The sequence below is a fragment of the Neolamprologus brichardi genome, chromosome 15, assembly GCF_056152115.1.
Source record: "Neolamprologus brichardi isolate AB-2024 chromosome 15, ASM5615211v1, whole genome shotgun sequence".
Lineage (NCBI taxonomy): Eukaryota > Metazoa > Chordata > Actinopteri > Cichliformes > Cichlidae > Neolamprologus > Neolamprologus brichardi.
Window position 1 is genome coordinate 12,911,262 of NC_142118.1, and position 19,398 is coordinate 12,930,659.

General features: G+C 39.6%; 3 protein-coding genes across 3 annotated transcripts in view; 2 read left to right on the forward strand and 1 right to left on the reverse strand.

Moving 5' to 3' along the window:
- eva1aa (eva-1 homolog A, regulator of programmed cell death a) overlaps positions 1-3,068 on the forward strand; it is a 76,622-nt gene extending 73,554 nt beyond the window's left edge. The window contains exon 8 of the mRNA XM_006792508.3: positions 1,070-3,068. Within this exon, the coding sequence (XP_006792571.2) occupies positions 1,070-1,449 (380 nt within the window). The 3' untranslated portion in view covers positions 1,450-3,068. The remainder of the gene's footprint in view (positions 1-1,069) is intronic.
- Positions 3,069-3,709: 641 nt separating this feature from the next.
- On the forward strand, positions 3,710-8,947 carry efhc1 (EF-hand domain (C-terminal) containing 1). The gene is made up of 10 exons (XM_006792510.2): positions 3,710-3,921; positions 5,388-5,609; positions 5,693-5,980; positions 6,086-6,235; positions 6,455-6,641; positions 6,933-7,159; positions 7,698-7,838; positions 8,106-8,319; positions 8,522-8,731; positions 8,807-8,947. The coding sequence occupies exons 1-9, from the start codon at positions 3,856-3,858 to the stop codon at positions 8,701-8,703; spliced, it is 1,677 nt and encodes a 558-aa protein (XP_006792573.2). The 5' UTR covers positions 3,710-3,855; the 3' UTR covers positions 8,704-8,731; positions 8,807-8,947.
- A 70-nt stretch (positions 8,948-9,017) lies between these two features.
- On the reverse strand, positions 9,018-16,842 carry tram2 (translocation associated membrane protein 2). Its single transcript, XM_006792512.3, has 11 exons — positions 16,641-16,842; positions 14,414-14,477; positions 14,104-14,213; positions 13,004-13,120; positions 12,810-12,868; positions 11,818-11,902; positions 11,566-11,636; positions 11,025-11,129; positions 10,584-10,727; positions 10,100-10,257; positions 9,018-9,897 (listed from the first exon to the last, which is right to left on the reverse strand). The coding sequence occupies exons 1-11, from the start codon at positions 16,758-16,760 to the stop codon at positions 9,821-9,823; spliced, it is 1,110 nt and encodes a 369-aa protein (XP_006792575.1). The 5' UTR covers positions 16,761-16,842; the 3' UTR covers positions 9,018-9,820.
- Positions 16,843-19,398: the final 2,556 nt, after the last annotated feature.

Here is a 19,398-nt window from a genome sequence, read left to right on the forward strand (position 1 = left end):
TAAAATCTGTGCCGAATCGAAATATGCAGATCCAACCGCTGTGGCGGCCCCTCGGGAAATAAAGGGGCGGACGAAAGAAACTTGATCTCTTTGGGAAAGAGATACAGTTCCACCGCAGGGATTCTCGTTGCTCTGTTAGCAAACAATAAGGCTAGATCTCTGTGTTCAAGAGCATTATCAGCTCCTGGTTGCTTCTTGGCCCGTGAGATTAGTGACCACGGGATTGCACTTCATGGATTGATGTGTGTAAAATCCCCGTTTCCCATTTCTTGTCACTAATAGGTGGGTAAATGTGGGCGAGAGGATGTAAGCAGAGATAATGTCTCTATACATCACACAGTGTGGGTCACCAGCTCTAAGCAGCTGCTAAAACAGTCACTGAAATAGTTTGCCTGTTTCCTGCTATAAACAGTTTATACATAGTGAAATGTGCAGCACAGAAGGTCAGATAAATACACAAGGCATGCAGTGAACATGAGCTCAGATGGTTACTTAGATCACTTAGCTTTTAGCTTTCTTTAAAGGTTTCCTCAGAACGCAAAAAAGGTTGCATGTTAGGATTTCAAGAAAAATTCTCAACGTCTTAATGGTAAAAGAGAAATGAAATTGATTATATTAATGAACAATAATATAAACAGAAGTGTCTGCAGTTGAGCTGGATGCATTCAGAATGCAAATGCAAAGTACCTGCATGCAAAATGCAAGGAAGACATGAGGGATTCAAAGCTGAAAATGGCATTCATTCACTGAAAAGGGAGAGCTGTTCTCGTCTCGTTCTAATGGAGCTAGAGTCACTTTGGTTTTTTCAGTGATGAAACACAGATCCCACCAGAGCTGTGACATCTGTTGAAGATGAAAACCAGGAGTAGCAGAATCTGTAAGACATCTTAACTAAACCAAGCCACGTGAACACTTGCTGTGCAGACAATGTTCATTACACTGAGTGAAATGCATCTGACTAAACAGGTCAGGAAAAACTAAGAAACCCAGTGAGAAAGACTCAGCTTAGCGTTCGACACATTTTCCTCATAAAGTCAACTAACAATTTCCAATTTCTCTTCTACAACAGATCACCCAGAGAGGGCTGCGCTATTCTTTGTCTGTGGTGTGTGTTTGGGCCTCTTCCTCACCCTCTTCGCCCTGGTAGTACAGATCTCCTGTCGCACCGACTGCCAGCCCCGCCAGCGGCCTCCCGCCAAGAAACGACCGCGTCCTCCCGACTCATCCTCCGATTCCAGCGACTCGGACTCAGACTGGGACACCACCTCAGATCTGTCGGCGCGGAGACACCGGCGCTTTGAGCGTACGCTCAACATGAACGTGTTCACGTCGGCGGAGGAGCTGGAAAGAGCACAGAGGCTTGAGGAAAGGGAGCGAATCATCCGGGAGATCTGGATGAACGGACAGCCGGACATCCCAGGGACACGGAGCCTCAATCGGTATTACTGAGGACTGCAGAGGGACGATTGATAGGTGGCTTACTTGACTCAAACGAAAATTTAGAACACACTTGGGTTGGAGTGGAAAGGGACAAGGCCTCGATGAAGCTTTATAAGCATGAATGCAAAAGCAGCTGGACTCTTACTGATGAGAAAAGTGGAAGGTACTGCAGACTTTTAAAGAAAGTCCTCCTTCTCTGCTGATTTGCATATTCCTCTGGGTATCATAAGCTATTCCCCTTTTGAGTAAAACAATAAGCTCCCTTTCTGTATGGTAAGCTTACCTCTTGGCTGGAGGAAGCAAGAGGTGAAAGGCTGCACTGCCTTGCCCATGACCTCCGCAGGCCTTTTTGAAGTGGGGATTTATGGGTTAGCTGCCTTAGACATACATAGGCCTGCAGAGACTACATGGTGACTGAAGGACCAAGGCCTCAGACAGGTCTGTTTATACAGAACCCTAGGCAGCTGGAAGAGACTGTGACACTTACAGCTTTATGCTCTGTACCCTCCAGTATTCAAGTGTGAACTTTAGCAGAGGGGTAGCATAAAGCAAGTGCACTTGACAATGTAAGATAATCTTTCCACAGTGAATAACCATGCTGCCTTTTGAGCTTTATAAAACCAAAAGATATTTTTGTGGGAATTCATCTCAGCCCTTCTGAAATATATTTTAAAATATTTAATAGTTTATTAATGTTGCGTATTTTTGTTGTCAAGTATGGTTTATTATGAGATATTTTTATACTTGGCGAAGGTTGTCTGGTCTAGCACCTCAGGGATGCAATCCTAGTGTTTCTGTGTTTGGTTGATGTTTTGTTTTTTTTGGCTATTAAGAAGGGGATCGGCCCATTTAAACCGCTGTGCCAGCATTTAAAGAGAAGAACTAGAAAAATCATATAAAGAGCCTCAAAGAGGTTTTAGTGATTTTTAAACCTTATTTTTGATACAGTATATTTAACTCACAGTGCAGTGCCTTTTCCAACTGTTACATCTCTTTGTCAGAAATGAAGCCGATGAGTCTCTCTGTAACTGGTCAAATTATTTATTGATTGGAAATCGTAAATTCATCTCGTTGTATGCATATTCCCTTTGCTGAGGTGGACCATGTGTAAAAGCTGAATGTGTCTGTTAAACATTGCACTTCTCCCCAGATGTAAATGTGCATTACCAGTAAATGCCAATTTCTCTCAGTGACTTTGCTACAAAATATTTTTATGGTCTTGTATCATGACAGATGTGTGAATTTGTGATGGTCTTGCGCCATCCGTGTATTCATTTCAAAGATGCTAAACAGATGCCCGTGGAAACCAGCGCTGCAGAAAGTGGCGAATTATGTCGCCGCTTTAATCTTATAACCAGTTCTGCTCGTGCTTCCCTGACTTCAAGCGTAGAGTTAGTTTTCATAAATCAGTTTGGTATTTTTGTGAGCATAATTAAAGAGTAAACAGGACATATTAAGGTCATTTTCACAACACTCCCTCCACCATACATACACCCTGCACTTCTCCTGTTTTTTTTTTTTGTTTGTTTGTTTGTTTTCTAACAAGGATATTTGTTGTGTTTAACTTTGAATGGGATTAAAATGTGCCAATAACTGGTGATGTGAGAGACCAAAATATGACTCCTGTGCTTGGAATAAACTGTGTTAAAAAAATAACATGTCTTTTTTTTTTCTTTCTGCACTTTCTTCTGAAAAAAACACGCTGCAACTGTGTACACTGACCTATATTTTTGAATTTAAGACTATATTGTGAGTGTCAGGAGAAAGAAGACGCTTTAGCCCAATTCCAGTACTGAGAATACAGGGAGTTCATACATAATACGGATTTACACAAGGAGGTCATAGACAGCATGAAGGAGAACTTGTGAGCCAGCGGCTCACTGGATCTGTAAGATTTGTTATTGAGCGCCACCTTGTGATGAAGATAGATCTCTACAGTGTGTTTTAATGCAGCACATAAGGAGTGAAGTTATGACTGCAAATCACTTTGGCTAGCTATACAAAGTCAGCACAACGATATAGATAAATGCATTTGTTTTAGTGGATATAACAAAAAAAAATACTAAAAAAATACAAATAAAAAAATAGAAATTATAACAACTTAATATCATGTTATTATATTGTATTTTATTTTTACCGTGTTTATTCCTTTGTTTTTGTGTTTGCCGCTGTGAATTTCAGTATTTCCATGGGGTTTTTACCGCGAATTTAAATCTGTTTTAGGAAATATTTGCTTTGTTTCCATTGAGACGCTCCTGTCGTTACCATGGATACCATAAACTTACCACGGTGAGAGCAATTTTACACACCAACGAAACCTGCTGTTAAACCCACAAATTACACAATTACCACTGCTAACATCTTGTGCAGAGGAGGAAATTTTTTTTAAAAAATAAAAAAATATCAAGACTGGAAATGTCTTGTACCGGGAACAGCCACGGACTACCATTTTTACCGGGATATACATTTCGAGATGTGACGGTAAGAGTATGATCAAACAAAACTACAGGGTTTGCTTAGTAGTTTGAAACATTAACGACTGACAGAATTTTATATATATATATATTTTTTTTTTGGGGGGGGGGATATTTGTCGATTATTTTTTAATAATGCAGGTGTCTTCTTACATTCCTCCACTTGTTAGGTTGTGTTGCTAAAGTACTAGCCAGCTCTCGAGTGACCTTTAAAACGTCTCTAAATGTTCTCTAAAGAGACTTTGATAATTATTAGTTATTTTATAAGGTTATTTTATTTTACCAAGCCCTAATAAAAATGAACAGCAATGCTTTGAATCATAATAACACATAATTATTATTATTTCATAAAATTAACTAATTCACTGTTGACAGTTAACACAGTTATTTATTCTTGCTATACTTTAGGGATGTTATTGTTATTTTGTCTTCCTACAGGCACAGCGCTCAATACTTGATCTACAGTACTGTTCAGCAGTCTTGAGCCACCACTCGGAAATGAGAAATGGGTGCAAGAACGTATTGGAACACGTGCAAACATACATGGGAATACAGTACTGAATGCAAAAACAGAGTTTGTACAATTCTAATCACCTTGAAAGTCAATATTTGGTCTGAGCACCTTTATTCTTCAACACAAACAGAACTCTTAGGCAACAATGCTTGTCATTTCTTTAAGTAGTCTTCTTGAATAGTTCCCCAGGCCTCTTGGGCGACATTTAAAAATCTTTGGATTCTAGCTGCCTTTGGTTACATTAACAGGGGTGGTAGCTCAGGAGGGAGAGCAAGTCATCTACTAATTGGACAGTTAGTGGTTTGATCCCTGGCTACAAGTATGGCCAAATATCCTTGGGTGAGATAACTAACCCCAAGTTGCTCTCCAATGTGAGTGATTGGTTTATAGAAAGCACTTGGGTGGATGATGTTGGATTGTAGGGAGTAGAAAAATGCTATTTAAAAAATTACCAGAACACTGAGGTCTGGACTCTGGGGAGGACAGTCTGTCACAGATTGTGCTACCTTGTGTGTTTTTCTATCCAGTTATGCCTTCACCGCATTTTTGGCAAAAAAAAAAAAAAAAAAAAAAAAAAAAAAAATAGGTTTCTGCAATTTTATGGGTTGGTGTCTTTTTTAATGCTTCACTCATTCATAGGTCAATGTCAAGTGGGTTAACAATTAAAGAATTCCTCTAAAAATGGTCAGGAACAAGGACTTGAATTAAAATCCTTGAAAAAGCAGCCAACAGAGCAATGTTAAAAGACCTTGAGAAAGCCTGGAGAATTATTGGTTACTTGGAACAAAATACACACAATGGGTGGCTCAAGACTTGCACAGACTACTGTAACATTGGACAGAACACTCCCATATTGGTATTTAAGTGTAAACTGCATGAATTCGTGATAAGTGCTTCATGTAATTACATTTCCGTCTGTATTTACCTGAGCTAATTTATTTCTTCCTCTGTGTTTGCAGAAGTCAGCCTTCCATCGACCCCAAACTCTGAGCTATAGGAATGGCTATGCTCTGCCCCAACGTCCCACTGTGGGCATTGGCAACGACCCTCTTTTATCAGAGCAGCTCACTCAACAAGAGATTAGTGAGTTAGCCTTCGAGACACCTGACCTTACTTACTGCGCCTTTGGTAAAAGAGTGCATGAAGACTTCATCCCTGCTCATGTGGCCCTTGACAAAAAGGTCTGGTAACACCTATAGTTGTAAAACTCATAAAAACATAAAGGTTCCTCATCTGTTATTCATCACTACCACCTGTCTTGCAGGCGCTGCGCTACTATGGATATTTTATGGAGGCTATCTTGTATTCTCCTGAAGAGCAGCACCGTGTGCGCCCTGTGGTAATTTACTATTACCTAGAGGATGACAGCATTTGCATCATCGAGCCCACAGTAGAGAATTCTGGGATACCACAGGGAAAGCGGATCAAACGCCACCAGTTGCCCAAGAATGAACGTGGAGAGCATTACCATTGGAAAGATCTCAACCTTGGTATGGACCTGGACGTGTATGGGGTCAAATACCGCATCACCCAGTGTGATACCTTTACTAAGGTACAACCTTATGTGTTTGAATGCTGTGGAAATGAAACTATGCATTAGAAGTCTGCTGTTATAAATACACTTCCTGTGTGTTCTGATCTCTCATTCTTCATACAGGAATTCATGGAAAGTGAAGGCATGATTGTAAATGACCCTGAGCCAATGCCAGCGGATCCTTACATCATCCGTCGTGAAAACCCTCCACCGTGTCACACTACACCTTCCACATTTGATAATTTGCACAAGTTGCTCAACATGGACCGCAAGGTGAATGAAATTCAGTCATTTACAAGCTGACTGTGTAACATTTATCACGTTTAGCACTGTCACATCACAGCAACGTCCAAGGTTTGAATCCACCGATCTTGATTTGTGTTAGAGTTCTAATAATTCCTTCATGGGGTATCCCTGCCATAAAATAAATGGCAGATATAATAGAGGCATGCCTGTATTTGTGGTTTCGTTCTTCTACACTTTTTTGGTTAGGTGTTACGCTTCTTCACTCTGTGGGATGATGCTGACTGTCTGCATGGGGAGTCCAGGCCTGTTACCATTCACTATTACCTGGTGGATGATACAGTGGAGATCGCAGAGGTCCACCAACCGAACAGCGGCCGGGATCCCTTCCCCATCCTGATGCGGAGGCAGAGACTACCCAAAAAGATCAAATCAGGTTTGATGCAGTACTGTGCGTTGGTTAAATGTGCATTTAACCGATTTGATTTGATACAGTGCAGTAAAGCGAGTTATGTCATCAGTTATGTTTTTTTTCTTGCCTACTTTATGCATGACATAAACAACTTTATGCAATGATGACAAAAATGATTACATGTTATGTAAAAAGATTAATTACACTGGCTTCTACAAAGTACTCGGTTTTCTAGATACATCAAAAATACACCGAGACTGTGATAATATTTTGTATATTTAATTTTGACATTGTTGTACTCTTGTTTATTTGTAGAGAACTTCCCCAGCGCAGTGATGGAGGTCTCAAAGCAAGAGGTGGATGAGTATTACTCCCCAAAAGACTTCCAGGTGGGTCAAAGGATGAAACTACTGGGGCGCAACTTCCTGCTTTATGACTGTGATGGCTTCACTAAAGAATATTACCAGAAGAACCACCCGGAAATGGAGATGAAGTCCACAGAGATACCAAAGAAGGTTGATATGCTTCAAGACTGGAAGAAGGTAAATTGAACTGTATATTTAACCTATTTTTGTTTTTTTTATGTTGGAACAATTTTAATTTAAACTGAAGCCCATCTTGGAATGGGATTACACCAGACAAAACGATTATAAACTACATCCATCTGTGAATTTGACGTTCATTATGATGTCAGCGATACACCCGCATCTTACACAGTGATGACGCATCATACTGACAGAATCTGTCTACAGATAGTCATATAAACACTTGATAAAGCTCTAAAAACTACCTTTGAGGTAGTTCCTGCTATAGTAAGTGTCTCAAGGACCTAATTTTGCCATGATTGCATACACACAGACAGATTCAGAAGGTAAAAAGCAATTCCAGCCATGCTGTCAGAGCTAATCTGTATCACTGAGGAGGCATGCTTTATACCGCTTTAAGCCAGACCAATTCAAAGTGATAGGAAGGCAATAGTAGCTCAGTTAAGCAGATGGACTACAGCAGCAGAAGTGTATATGTTTTTCTACATTTGTGTCTATTTCCTTCTCTCTTTCTCCATGCTGTCCATGCTTACAGACAGTTCCTCCCTACAATGGTTTTGGTTCACTTGAGGATTCTCTTCAGAATTGTTTGCGTCTGATTCCCGAGCCTCCCAAAGTGAACGTGGTGAAGATGCTAGAGAACGACCATAAAGTGTTGCGCTACAGTGCCAGACTGGTGAGCAACATTTAGCAGAGCATTTGTAGCAGTTCAAAAGAACTTGAAAAGAACTGAATCACTGAAAGTTACCAAAAGTAGACCATTCTAATGAGATTAAAAAAGCCAAGCCTTGCTCCTCATTCTGCAATGGACAAAGTTTGCTCAGAAACACTGATTAGAGACATTTTTACTCCTCAGTAAAGAGTTATTTAAAAAAGGGGTGATTATGCAAAAAGCTATTTTTATTTTTACACCTTGGTTAAGCCCACCTATGTTGCATTCCAGGACTCCCAGAATCCTGAAGATGAAGACCGTCGTTTCATCCTGTCCTACTTCCTGTCCAATGACATGATCAGCATTTTTGAAAAGACCACACGCAACTCTGGTGTCATTGGTGGAAAATTTCTGGAAAAGTCCCGTGTCCCCAAGCCGGGCTCTACTGTAGACAAACCTGTGTACTACTCACCTGCAGACTTCGCTATCGGGGCCACTGTGGAAGGTAACAGCTAAAATCCTATGTTAATCAGGACTGTGAAAACAAACATGCCACTATCCCAACTTCTTTTAAGCGTGTTTCTGACTTAAATTGAAAATGATTATATATGCATTTTTTATACAGTAACATTTCTCAGTTATGACATTTTAAATGTTAGCTTTAGTATAATATCAAGATTATAAAATTTACCTTTGCCCGCTTTCAGTTTTTGGTCACCGCTTTGTGTTGACTGATGCCGACCACTATGTGCTCAAATACTTGGAGTCTAACTGGAGCGACATCACTTCCAAGACGCTGGATTCTTTGCGGCAGAAGCTGGGTGTGGAAATTCTAACTACCCAGCCACCTGACCAAGATGGGAAAGACTATACCAGCCATTTAGACTAAATTATTTGTCAATGATACCTTTGTGCAGGTAGGTATCTCTTTGGAAAAAATAAATGCTAATTAGTTCATGCTCATCCTAATTGCCCCCCCTTCTCATTGTCAGATGAAGCAACAGAGCAGTTTCTTTGATGTGAAGACTTTCCTTATTTCAGAGTTCTTCTTCTGCAATAAATCTACTGTAAATCAAAGCCTTTACTAAAATGTCCTTGACAATTAAACAATAAACATGACACCTTTCAAGTGATACCTTACAGTGAGACAAATGATAAATACAGCGACCTTTTGTTGTTGCTTTAAAATTAACCTTATGGCGTCTCTGATGAGGAGACTTCAAATTTGTCCATTCACACACCATAAATTCCAACAAGTGATTATTCTTTTTTTTTGTAGTTTTTTTTGTTTTAAACACATGTGGTGCATAAAATGTAAACCAGCTGAAAAGACTTCAGATGCAAAACCTACATCAGAAAAAATCTCATTATTTAATAAAGAAATTAAAAACAAAAAAAGGAAAAGAAAAAAAAAAAAAAGAAAACATGAAATAGGTAATATCCAACATACATATTTGTTAAGTGACCAGTGACAGTTGTATGATTTCGACAGTAAGCTCATATCATACTTTATCATCAGTAACGCTTTTCTGCTCCAGCGGACCAGAATAGAAAACAAGCAAAGCCGGCTCAATGGCAAGAGCTGCAATATCTCACAATGCTACAACCAATACAGTACTTGTGTATGAGGACTAATCAACGTGTTCAGCATGGACATACACATTAAAATGTGCCGCACACTGCGTTCACTTTACTTTTGAATTCCCTCTGCATTCAATGGTGTGCTTCAGGGTGGGATCACAGGCTTTGTGGATGTATATATATAAAAAAAAAAAAAAAATACTGATATGATGAGAAGAGAAAATGTCTGTTGGGGCTCAAGGGGTTTCCTTGGATTTCATTTTCCAGCATTCAAGCCTAAGTCTGTAGCGACTGAGTCCCCGTGGCATCTCAGGAAATACACATCCAGAAGCTTGATGACCAGTGGCTATCAGCTTCTCTGCGGTGCTGATGAGAAGCCTTGGCCGGGGCTAAGGTCTCCTGTTTAGGCCAGTCAGTTTGTTATCTTAAGGGGATTTGAGTTTCTTTGTCCGAGGAGAGGCTCCGTTCTCTGCTTTAAGAACTCCATTTTCATGGTGACCAACTGCCAGGCAGAGAAGGGAGAAATCAGTACCTCTGTTAATGCAGCACATGTAAGAATCGGTGTGATAAAGATAAATGAAGAAAGCAGAAATGACAGCAGAGAAGAGACAAATGCTAAGTCTCATTTCCTTTTTCTTTTGCAAGTATTTAACAGGTAATGCACGTGAAATATGAAAGCCAGCAGAGCAGGTGTTTAAACTCACGTGAATCTCTTTTTAGTGGCCTTAGGGGTTGTTTTGCAGCAGACTTCTTGCGAACAGCCTGCTCGTGTCGGAACTCCCTCCAGCGCCTCAGCTGGAAGCGAATAAACTTCCAGAGTAGCCACGATTGAGTTAAACATACCAACAGTAGAACGGTCATCCTGAAAGGGCAAAAGGTAAGAACAAAAACAAGCGTGTGCTCGTAAAAATGGGCGATTGGGTTGCAAAATGTTAAAAAAATATCATGCAAGTGTATGATATTTTTAATAGCCTAAATAAAATATCTAAATTCCTTCTTGGCTCCTATACATCCTCCTCAAAATGAATGATGCAAAACAATACAAAACTGAACACTATAAAGGCACAATGTAATTATACTTTTATGTTGTTTCTGTAGCTCTAAACAGTTCTTGCAGTACCAGAAAATAAATCATTATCCACAGATGTTGGACATTGCTCTTTTTTTTCCCCTCTCAATATAACTCACCTTATCAACACAGTGTTGAAGTTCCCCATCTCCAGGTCCAGCCCCTGATACTCAGAACGAGCCAAACCAAACCCCACTGCCAGGAACATCAGGGTCAGCGTAGACATCCGCGTAAACACGAAGCTGACCGCCCACAGATCAAACCTGGGGGAGGACACACAGCGAGGTTGGGCCCAGAGAAAGGAAAAGGAAAAGAAAAAAAAGGTAGTGGTTATCATAAGAACACTGTAATATTATAATGTACTGTAAAACTATCCGAGTCAAAAGGTGAACAACGCTGAAAACACGTGATGCTGTTGCTTACGAACAAAAACACTGAAGTGTATTTTTAAAAGGTCGCACTGTTGGGCGAGGAACGAGATAGAAGTATTGATCTACTTCTATCTCGTTCCTTTATCAAGTAAAACCTGCTGAAGCCTCTTCGCAGGTAAGATAGCTTACATTTTCTGGTGGTTCTCATCAGTGAAATACAGGAGTCTGGCGATGTGGAAGCCCAACTCTGACACGTACTGCAGGAAGAGGAGTACCAGACCCACACGACTTAAACTAGGCAGGAAAGAGGAGACACAAAGTCGAGAGATTAGGTGATAAAAGGAAATCATCTAAGCAGCCCGAGCATCTTGCAACTTGCAACTCGGGAGTCACCGTGAAGTGCAGCTGGACACTTATTTTGAGCCATTATCTAAAATAACTGAATCACCAGTACAGTTTGATCTGACTTAACCCTGAAATAGTGGTGGTGGTATTTTATTATACCACCACCACTACCTTTATGTTTTTCCCTCACAGATTTCAAATCAAGGTTCTTTGAGTGCCACGTTTCTCCCTGCTGACAAAAGAAACACTAAGTTGAGCAGCACAGTGAAAATTGCTGCTGCAAAGAATTTAAAAGACCTTGAAATAACTCAAATACCAAGCATTTAGTGAGTCTTCTCTACTCACACCTTTGGATTTTACTGGCCAACTTCAAAGGGATTCTTACTTTAACAAATAGGCTGCAGAGATGTGGAGCAAATACAGGCAGATGTACTGGAGCTGGCGAGAAATCTCCTCCTGGAAAACAAACAGCCTTTATTTGCAAATGATTTTAAAGCTTGACACCTTCTACCCCACCCTTCCGTCCTTTTCCAACTTTTTCTAATGCACATGCAGAATATACATGAGCCCAAGTATAAACAGAGCTTATCTAATCACACTTTAGAACTCCTCCAGTTTCAAGGACTCTCCAACTGACCTTGCGGACTTTCTGGAAGTAGAGCTCTGGCAAGGCATGGAGCCAGTAGGCAAGCTGAGTGAGGTAGAAAAACTTCACCTGAAACCTGGACCAGACACACACAGACAGGCATGAGTAAGACAAAGGGAGAAGCACGCATAATCTATATCCTGCCTCACTGATAGTTTCGTCTTAGTCCTAATTATATAATAAAACTATGGTCAAAAAACAAAACAAAACAAAACAAAAACAAGCTTATAGACAGCCAACTTATCGTGTTTCTGCAGCAAAATTGATGATCCTCACTTCTGAAAAAGAAACTCTAAAAGGCTCCTACTTTGCACAAATGCATAATGCAAAACATCCAGTTGTGATAACCACATATACTCAGGGCCCTCTTGATATGATGTTCTTCTGTTTTCCTGGCCACTGTATCTGTGGGCATGGTGTTCACTCTGTGTTGTAACGTCCTGATGACACCCAGTTTGTGCTCCAGTGGATGTTGAGAGTCAAACCTTGGTTTACAGTACACATTTGTATGCTACCATTATCATATTTTAATAATGATTATAGCTAATAACCTCTTATTCTTATTCTCCCTGGTTATTTTGATAAATGCCACCACAAAAAGTCAGGCGGTAGACACTCCAGCAAGTAAAACTGGTTGAAGAATCAGAGTTTAAAAATAATTTTAAATATTAAGTGGGCTTAGATTAAATAGCTTTAATACACTTTATTTATTTAACAGCCAAATAAATATAACGTGATGCACAAACTCATTCTGTCAATTTGCCTTAACCATCTGAAGATCATTTGCACTCGGGTCCATACCCAGGCCAAAAACCCAACCCCAAAATAATCAAAATCTGGCAGCAGCATCAAGATAAGAGTATCAGAAGAGGAAAGGTTATGATAGATTGCTGTATTGGTATTGTGTCTCACTCCTAATAAACATGATATTTGTTAGCTAGTTAGCGTTTTATGGTTAAATTAATATATATAAATATATATACCTGAGATGTACATGAGGATAGTTCTCCCAAAGGGTGCTGGGATGCAGGAGATATCCTTCCTGTGTGAATAAATTAGAACACTGAAAAGTCTTAATACTATTATCTATTAATGTGCGCGTGTGAGCGCCTGTTTTAAGAATATGTGCGGCATTTCCTTCACTAGGAAGTTGTCGCTTGAATGCAGTCTCACTCACTGTAATGAGGATGTAGAAACTCCACACACTAGACACCAAGTGAAACACGCAAAGTTGACCCGACTCATTGAACTTGGTGTTCTTGCTCTTGGAGAGGTGAAGACGTCTGTTCACTTTCTGCAACATGAACCATAACAACAGGACGCGTGAATGAGGTTAGATCCCGGCAATAACGGGTGGCATGTTGACTCTGGCATTTGTCATGCACAAGGAAGTGTTACAGGATTACCGTAAGGAGGACAAAAAAAAAAAAAAAGATAGAAGCTATTTATGGCTGCTACTTTAAACACTTGCCTGAAGAAGTACTCCTTTCTCAACACGCTGGAAACCGTGGTGATGTTGCTAAAATAAAACCCGATCCTTTTCGCTGGCCTATTTCTAAACAATGACCAAATACTAACCTTGCTCTCTTTCTGCCTCCAGTCCACCCCCCGCCATCCCCCCACATCAATCTGTTTAAGCTCTTTTGTTTAAAATATTCATAACTGGCATGTGTGGGTTTTTTTTTTTTTTTCATGTGGTTTGTTTTAAACTGACACACTGAGAGCATTTGGATGCAAACACCATGAGATGAAACAGCACATATCCTGGTTTCAGTATATGGCACGCATCTTCCTCATTATAATATCATGTTTTTGAAACAGTAAAGAGGCTAATACTGTTCACTGAAGGGGTTTTTTAAGCTACGGTAATCAGTTCAAAGCCTGGATGACTACACTAAAAACAGTAATATTCTGATTATTTTAAAGCTTCTCTATGGTCTTGGAAAGATTTATGTAACTTGGTACAACCTGGTCATAACCTGTAGTGTTCTCCTTCATTTAACCAATGTGTAGAATGTGTATATAGTGGTTAATGAATCTTTATGTGGGTTTTATTGGAGCAGTGCTTTTGTGAGAATGGGTACCTTATGACGCTTCCTTTCCAAAAACCTTTCTACTAAATTATTAAAAATTTGCATACCCAGAACAAAAACATTTTCCCTCATTTTAATTACCTACTCATTTTTTAATTTTTTTTTTAAATCTGTCTGCTGGAAATAATCAGCATAAAACCCACCACAAAGCTGAGGCATTGTGAAACAGTAAAAAGACGCTTACATCCAGAAGATATTCCTGCACTACTGCGTGGAGGATGATGGCGATGAAGAAATAGAACAGGATGGTGGCACAGTCCTTCCATCCGTAATGGTACAACGTTACCTCTCCCTCTAAAACACACACAGGAGATATTAGACACACATAGGATGTTATTTATCAGGGGTGTGTGTTAAACATCCTGGAAGAACATCCAGCTTCAATAATACCGTGACGCAGAGGAAAAGGTACGGCAGAAGTGAAACTCCATGAGTCAAAGGTTAATAGAGGCTGAATGAAAATAAGCACGTAATCAGAATCTGGCTCTTCGTACCTGACGATAACGTGGTGACGTTGTACTGAGGCTGAATGAACAGTATGGCCGTCTTTGCTGTTGCCTGGAAATTAGACGAGACGTCAGCAGCAGCATAGTTCAGCGAACCTGCCTGAATGCAACCTCAAGAATGTGGGCTTCCAAGTAGAGCAAACACAAGTCAGTCTTTCCTTCATAAAGGATTTTTGACAACCCCCACCCACATCCCCTTGCAGTGTTGTAACAACTTTTTTTCTTAATCGGGTTGTCATTTACTGAAGTACAATAGCCATATCAGTTTAACATATAGTCAATATGCTATATATATATATATATATATATATATATATATATATATATATAGCAAGTGGGTGTGTGAGATTAAGGAAATAGCCTTATCAGTATAGCAGAGCTGTCAAACAGTCACACATCTGGTGTCATAACTTCCTCATGAGAACTGATTTCTAAGATGTCCTTCTAAAAAAAAAAAAAAATTAAAAAATAGAATGGCAGAGGTTTTTTGTTTTAACCCAGTATAAACCTTATTTCAAAACAAAGCCATACCTGCCTGCAAGCACCTGTTACAGGTTGCTGAGTGTGATCCAGGATCAGATGTGCGTGTGTGTGTGTGTGTGTGTATATATATATATATATATATATATATATATATATATATATATATATATATATATATATATATATATATATATATATATATATATATATATATATATATATATATATATATATACACACACACACACAGATATTTTTCCATAATTGCTCCAACCAATCATCCATTATGCACAGAAAACAAAAATATGTTTTGTTCTGTTTGTTTGTTTTTTTTTTACTTAAAACTTGAATACCCTTGAATGTAATAAGAAAAGGTGAAGAGGGCCAGACCCTCAGGTTTGATTATTCATTGCTCAAGCAATTCAAACTGTTAAAAATGTTTTCTGCTGATTAACAGACTGCATATTAAAAAGATCACAGAGATTGGTGTCCAGTCTTCTCCTTCTCAACCCAGGATGTGAACCACTGCAGTAAACTACCGTTTCCCACATGCTAAATTCTGACCTTAACACATATGATTAAGCAAAGTGAAAAAATGAAACTACAGCCCCCTCCTACCCCTGACCCCAAGAGACCTTGTGGGTCTCCTGATACCAGTTTGGGCGCCACAGTGAAACAAGTCGCCAGTTATTCCCTGTGGATCGAGGCTACTGGTGACATGTCATCAAAATTTAACATAACTGACTACATGTAGAGCACTCTTGTTCTCTTTTTTTCCAGTAATGAAAAAAATAAAGGAAATCCCCTATTTTTTCCCCTATTCGATCAGCTGTGTAATCACAGCCAGGGTTCCGTTTTGAAACTTTACTAAATGTCCAGGCGGTGGCTGCCTGGGAGTGTTTGTGCTCACGCAGAAGGAAGAACTACTACATGAATAATCTATTTAATTATTTCACTAAATGTCAGCGGTGAAATCCCTTCAGGTCAAAGCGTGTTAAGAGCAGCTGACCCCCCCGGGTCACAGCAGCAAATATTGAGACGTGGCAGTTAACTAGTTGCGTCAACACACTGACAAATAGTCAGACAGCTTCCGTTTACGACTTTCAAAATAAAAAGGCTGGCAGCGGAAGTTTGTTGGAACTCATAGGAAGGAAAGTCGTTGCTTTTAATTTGAATACAGGAAAGGCTTTAACACCTATTTTATTTTAGAAATGTCTGGTAACTGACAATTGCAAAAACAATTGCTTGCAAAGAGTTTTTGTTGTAAAAGACACTGTCATGCGATTAAACGGTCATGTAGCTTTGCTACCCAAGTCAAGTGTTTAGGTTTTACCCAGATTCTAGAAACTTAAAGACAAGACAAAGGGAAACTTTCAACATGTAAAGCAATAATACGAAAACGCTGTAGTTTGTGCACAGCTGCTTTTTTAACCCGTTTCCTCCTACCTTAAGAGCAACGCATAGATTGTTACTTTGACTGCGACCAGAGCAACATTTTTTTCCTTCCCCAAACTTGTAAAAATTAAAACACAAAAAAACAGCACGGACGACAAACCCGCGAAACTGATAACAGCTAAATTAACAGACACAATCTTATGAGCAACCGTTTCTACAAAGCGAGAATCGCTTTAAGTGGGATTTCAAGTTAGAGCTTAGTTTTCCGCAGGCTTTGCCATCTTAAAACAGCTGAGGGAGACGAGAGAAGGAAAAAAGGAATGTGAGTTCATCTCACCTCAAACATCAGTCCAATCAGAATGAAAATCACCAAACCGAATACGATGTCAGCATGGTTTTGAATTAAGAACTCCTGGCTGAAGAAAGGATAGCTCTTATTTCTTCGGCGAAATGCCATGTCAACACAATGGACTTTTCCCTTCTGTTTTAAAAATCAGAATTTTTCTGACTACGAAGTTCAGTGAGTTAACTTTCTCGGCGACGTACGCATGCGCGTCGTCTTAAAGGGCCAGAGCCATAAATACCTTCTTTGGGTCGATTTACACAAAAGTTAGATTCAGTCTGCCTTGTCAGACTCAACGTAACCACTTTTACAGCTGCATGCAGAATTGGCATAAAATATTGTGCAAAAGTCTTGAGCTATCCCTGTTTTCTTTGTATTTTGCTTCCAAGGAGCCATATTTATTGCATCATTTGGTAAATGGTAAATGGCCTGTATTTGTATAGCGCTTTACTAGTCCCTAGGGACCCCAAAGCGCTTTACACAACCAGTCATCCACCCATTCACACACACATTCACACACTGATGATGGCAAGCTACATTGTAGCCACAGCCACCCTGGGGCGCACTGATAGAGGCGAGGCTGCCGGACACTGGCGCCACCGGGCCCTCTGACCACCACCAGTAGGCAACGGGTGAAGTGTCTCGCCCAAGGACACAACGACCGAGTCTGTCCAAGCCGGGGCTCAAACCGGCAACCTTCCGATTACAAGGCGAACTCCCAACTCTTGAGCAATAGTTTTTCCGTGTTCTCTGAAGGTCTTTTAAAGTTTTTCACTCATTTTCATTACCAAACTGTTTTCAGAAGAATGTAGATAACAGAAAACTAAGCAAACAACCTAGTTTAAATTGTATCTTTAGGGACTTTGTTACTAGCAGCCTGCGTAATTTGCTCCTTTAGTTTCTTTAGTTAAAATCTAAAAATAAAACATTTAAAGAAAGGCAAAGACAATGTAGTGGACAAAATTGTATTTTTGCAGCAACAATATGATTCCCAAAGCCTTATTAGTGTTGGCTTTGGCACATCTTGATTTATGTGCAGTATGTTCTTAAATAAATCTGAGGACAAATAGAGGACAAAAGAATCTCCAGCAGATGAAGTGTATCTGAATGTTATGCCCTTAAGAGGTGGGGCGGAATTCAACACAGGACTTAAGAGATGAATCAGGCCCTTCAGCAGATCCATCTACAATTCAGTTCAGTTCAGTTGCCTCAAGGCACTTTATATTGTAATTATAAAAAAGACATGCTGTGGAATGGAGCCAGAGATTAATAATAACTATTGATTACATGCAGAGTGGTGTATAAACACATAGTGAGTGAAAAAAAGGTGAGTGAAGAAGAAACACTCATCATGCATTATGTAAAGCCCCTGCAGCTGAGACCTATTGCAGCACAACTAAGGGAGGATTCAGGGTCACCTGATCCAGCCCTAACTATATGCTTGATCAAAAAGGAAAGTTACAAGCCAAATCTTAAAAGTAGAGAGTGTCTTTCTCCCGAATCCAAACTGGAGCTGGTCCCACAGACGAGGAGACTGGAAGCTGAAGGCAGTGCCTTTGCATTCTGCCCCCATTCTACTTTTAACCAAAAGTAAATCAGGAGTCTGAGCGCAAAGTGCTGTGTGGTCTTTAAGATAAAATGGAACCTGATTCTACAAGGTCTTGTATGTGATAAGAAGGATTTTGACTCTGGATTTTGACAGAGAGCCAATGAAAAGAAGTCAGTATGAGAGAAATATGCTCTCTCTCTCTCTCTCTCTCTCTCTCTCTCAAGTCCCTTGCATTACTATTGCTACAGCATTTTTTTTAGGTCACCCTGATAATAATGAATTACAGTAGCCCAGCGTAGAAGTAATAAATGCATGAACTAGTTTTTCAGCATCAGTCTGAGACAGGATGGTTCTAGTTCTAGAGATACTGAGCAAATGGAAATTCTGGTCAACCGTGACTCCGAGTCCTCAGTGTTACTTGAGGCCAATGTTTTGGGTTTTTTCTTTTTGTTTTTTTAACCTTTATTTATACAGGTATGCCCATTGAGATTTGATGTCTCTTTACAAAACACAACTCTTTCGGACAAACACATTAAAATTGCAACAATAAAAGAAACAATAAAAGAAGCAATAAAACGTAATGCCATCTAGAGTAAGCATCATGTTAGGTACCATATTTCAAAGCTTTTTAATGCTGAGTTCAATAACCTCAGTGTTATCTGAATATAGGAACAGGAAATTCAAGGTCATCCAGGTATTTATGTCTTTAAGACTTTCCTGCAGTTTAAGTAATCTATGTGTGTTATCTGGCTTCGTGGATAGATAACGTTGGCTATTATATGCATAGAAGTAAAACATATGCTATGCCTTCTAGTGATACTGCCTACAGAAACATATACGTCATTGTGTAAAGATGACTCTCCATTTACATGAACAAATTGGAGACTATTAGATAGATATGATTCTAACCACTTTAATACCTAAAGCATGCTCTAATCACTGTAATAAAATATTAAGGTCAGCTGTATCGAATGCAGCACTGAGATCTTCCAGGACAAGCACAAAGATGAGGTCCACTGTCAGGGACCATAAGAGCTTTTGTTACCTTCACTAATGCTGTTTTTGTACTGTGATGCATTCTGAAACCTGACTGAAACTCTTCAAATAAACCATTCCTTTCAGTTCGTTGACTCAAGAACTTTTGAGATAAAAGGAAGGTTGGTGATTGGCCTATAATTAGCTAAACAGCTGTGTCGAGGGATG

Excerpts from the sequence above, each read along its gene's own strand:
- efhc1 (XM_006792510.2), top strand. The coding sequence starts at position 3,856 with ATGTCTTGTACCGGGAACAGCCACGGACTACCATTTTTACCGGGATAT. Across the intron at positions 5,610-5,692 it reads ATGTGGCCCTTGACAAAAAG|GCGCTGCGCTACTATGGATA; the intron begins GTCTGGTAACAC and ends CCTGTCTTGCAG. Across the intron at positions 5,981-6,085 it reads AGTGTGATACCTTTACTAAG|GAATTCATGGAAAGTGAAGG; the intron begins GTACAACCTTAT and ends TTCTTCATACAG.
- tram2 (XM_006792512.3), bottom strand. The coding sequence starts at position 16,760 with ATGGCATTTCGCCGAAGAAATAAGAGCTATCCTTTCTTCAGCCAGGAG. Across the intron at positions 14,478-16,640 it reads TGATTGGACTGATGTTTGAG|GCAACAGCAAAGACGGCCAT; the intron begins GTGAGATGAACT and ends TCTAATTTCCAG. Across the intron at positions 11,637-11,817 it reads ACTTCCAGAAAGTCCGCAAG|GAGGAGATTTCTCGCCAGCT; the intron begins GTCAGTTGGAGA and ends TTTGTTTTCCAG.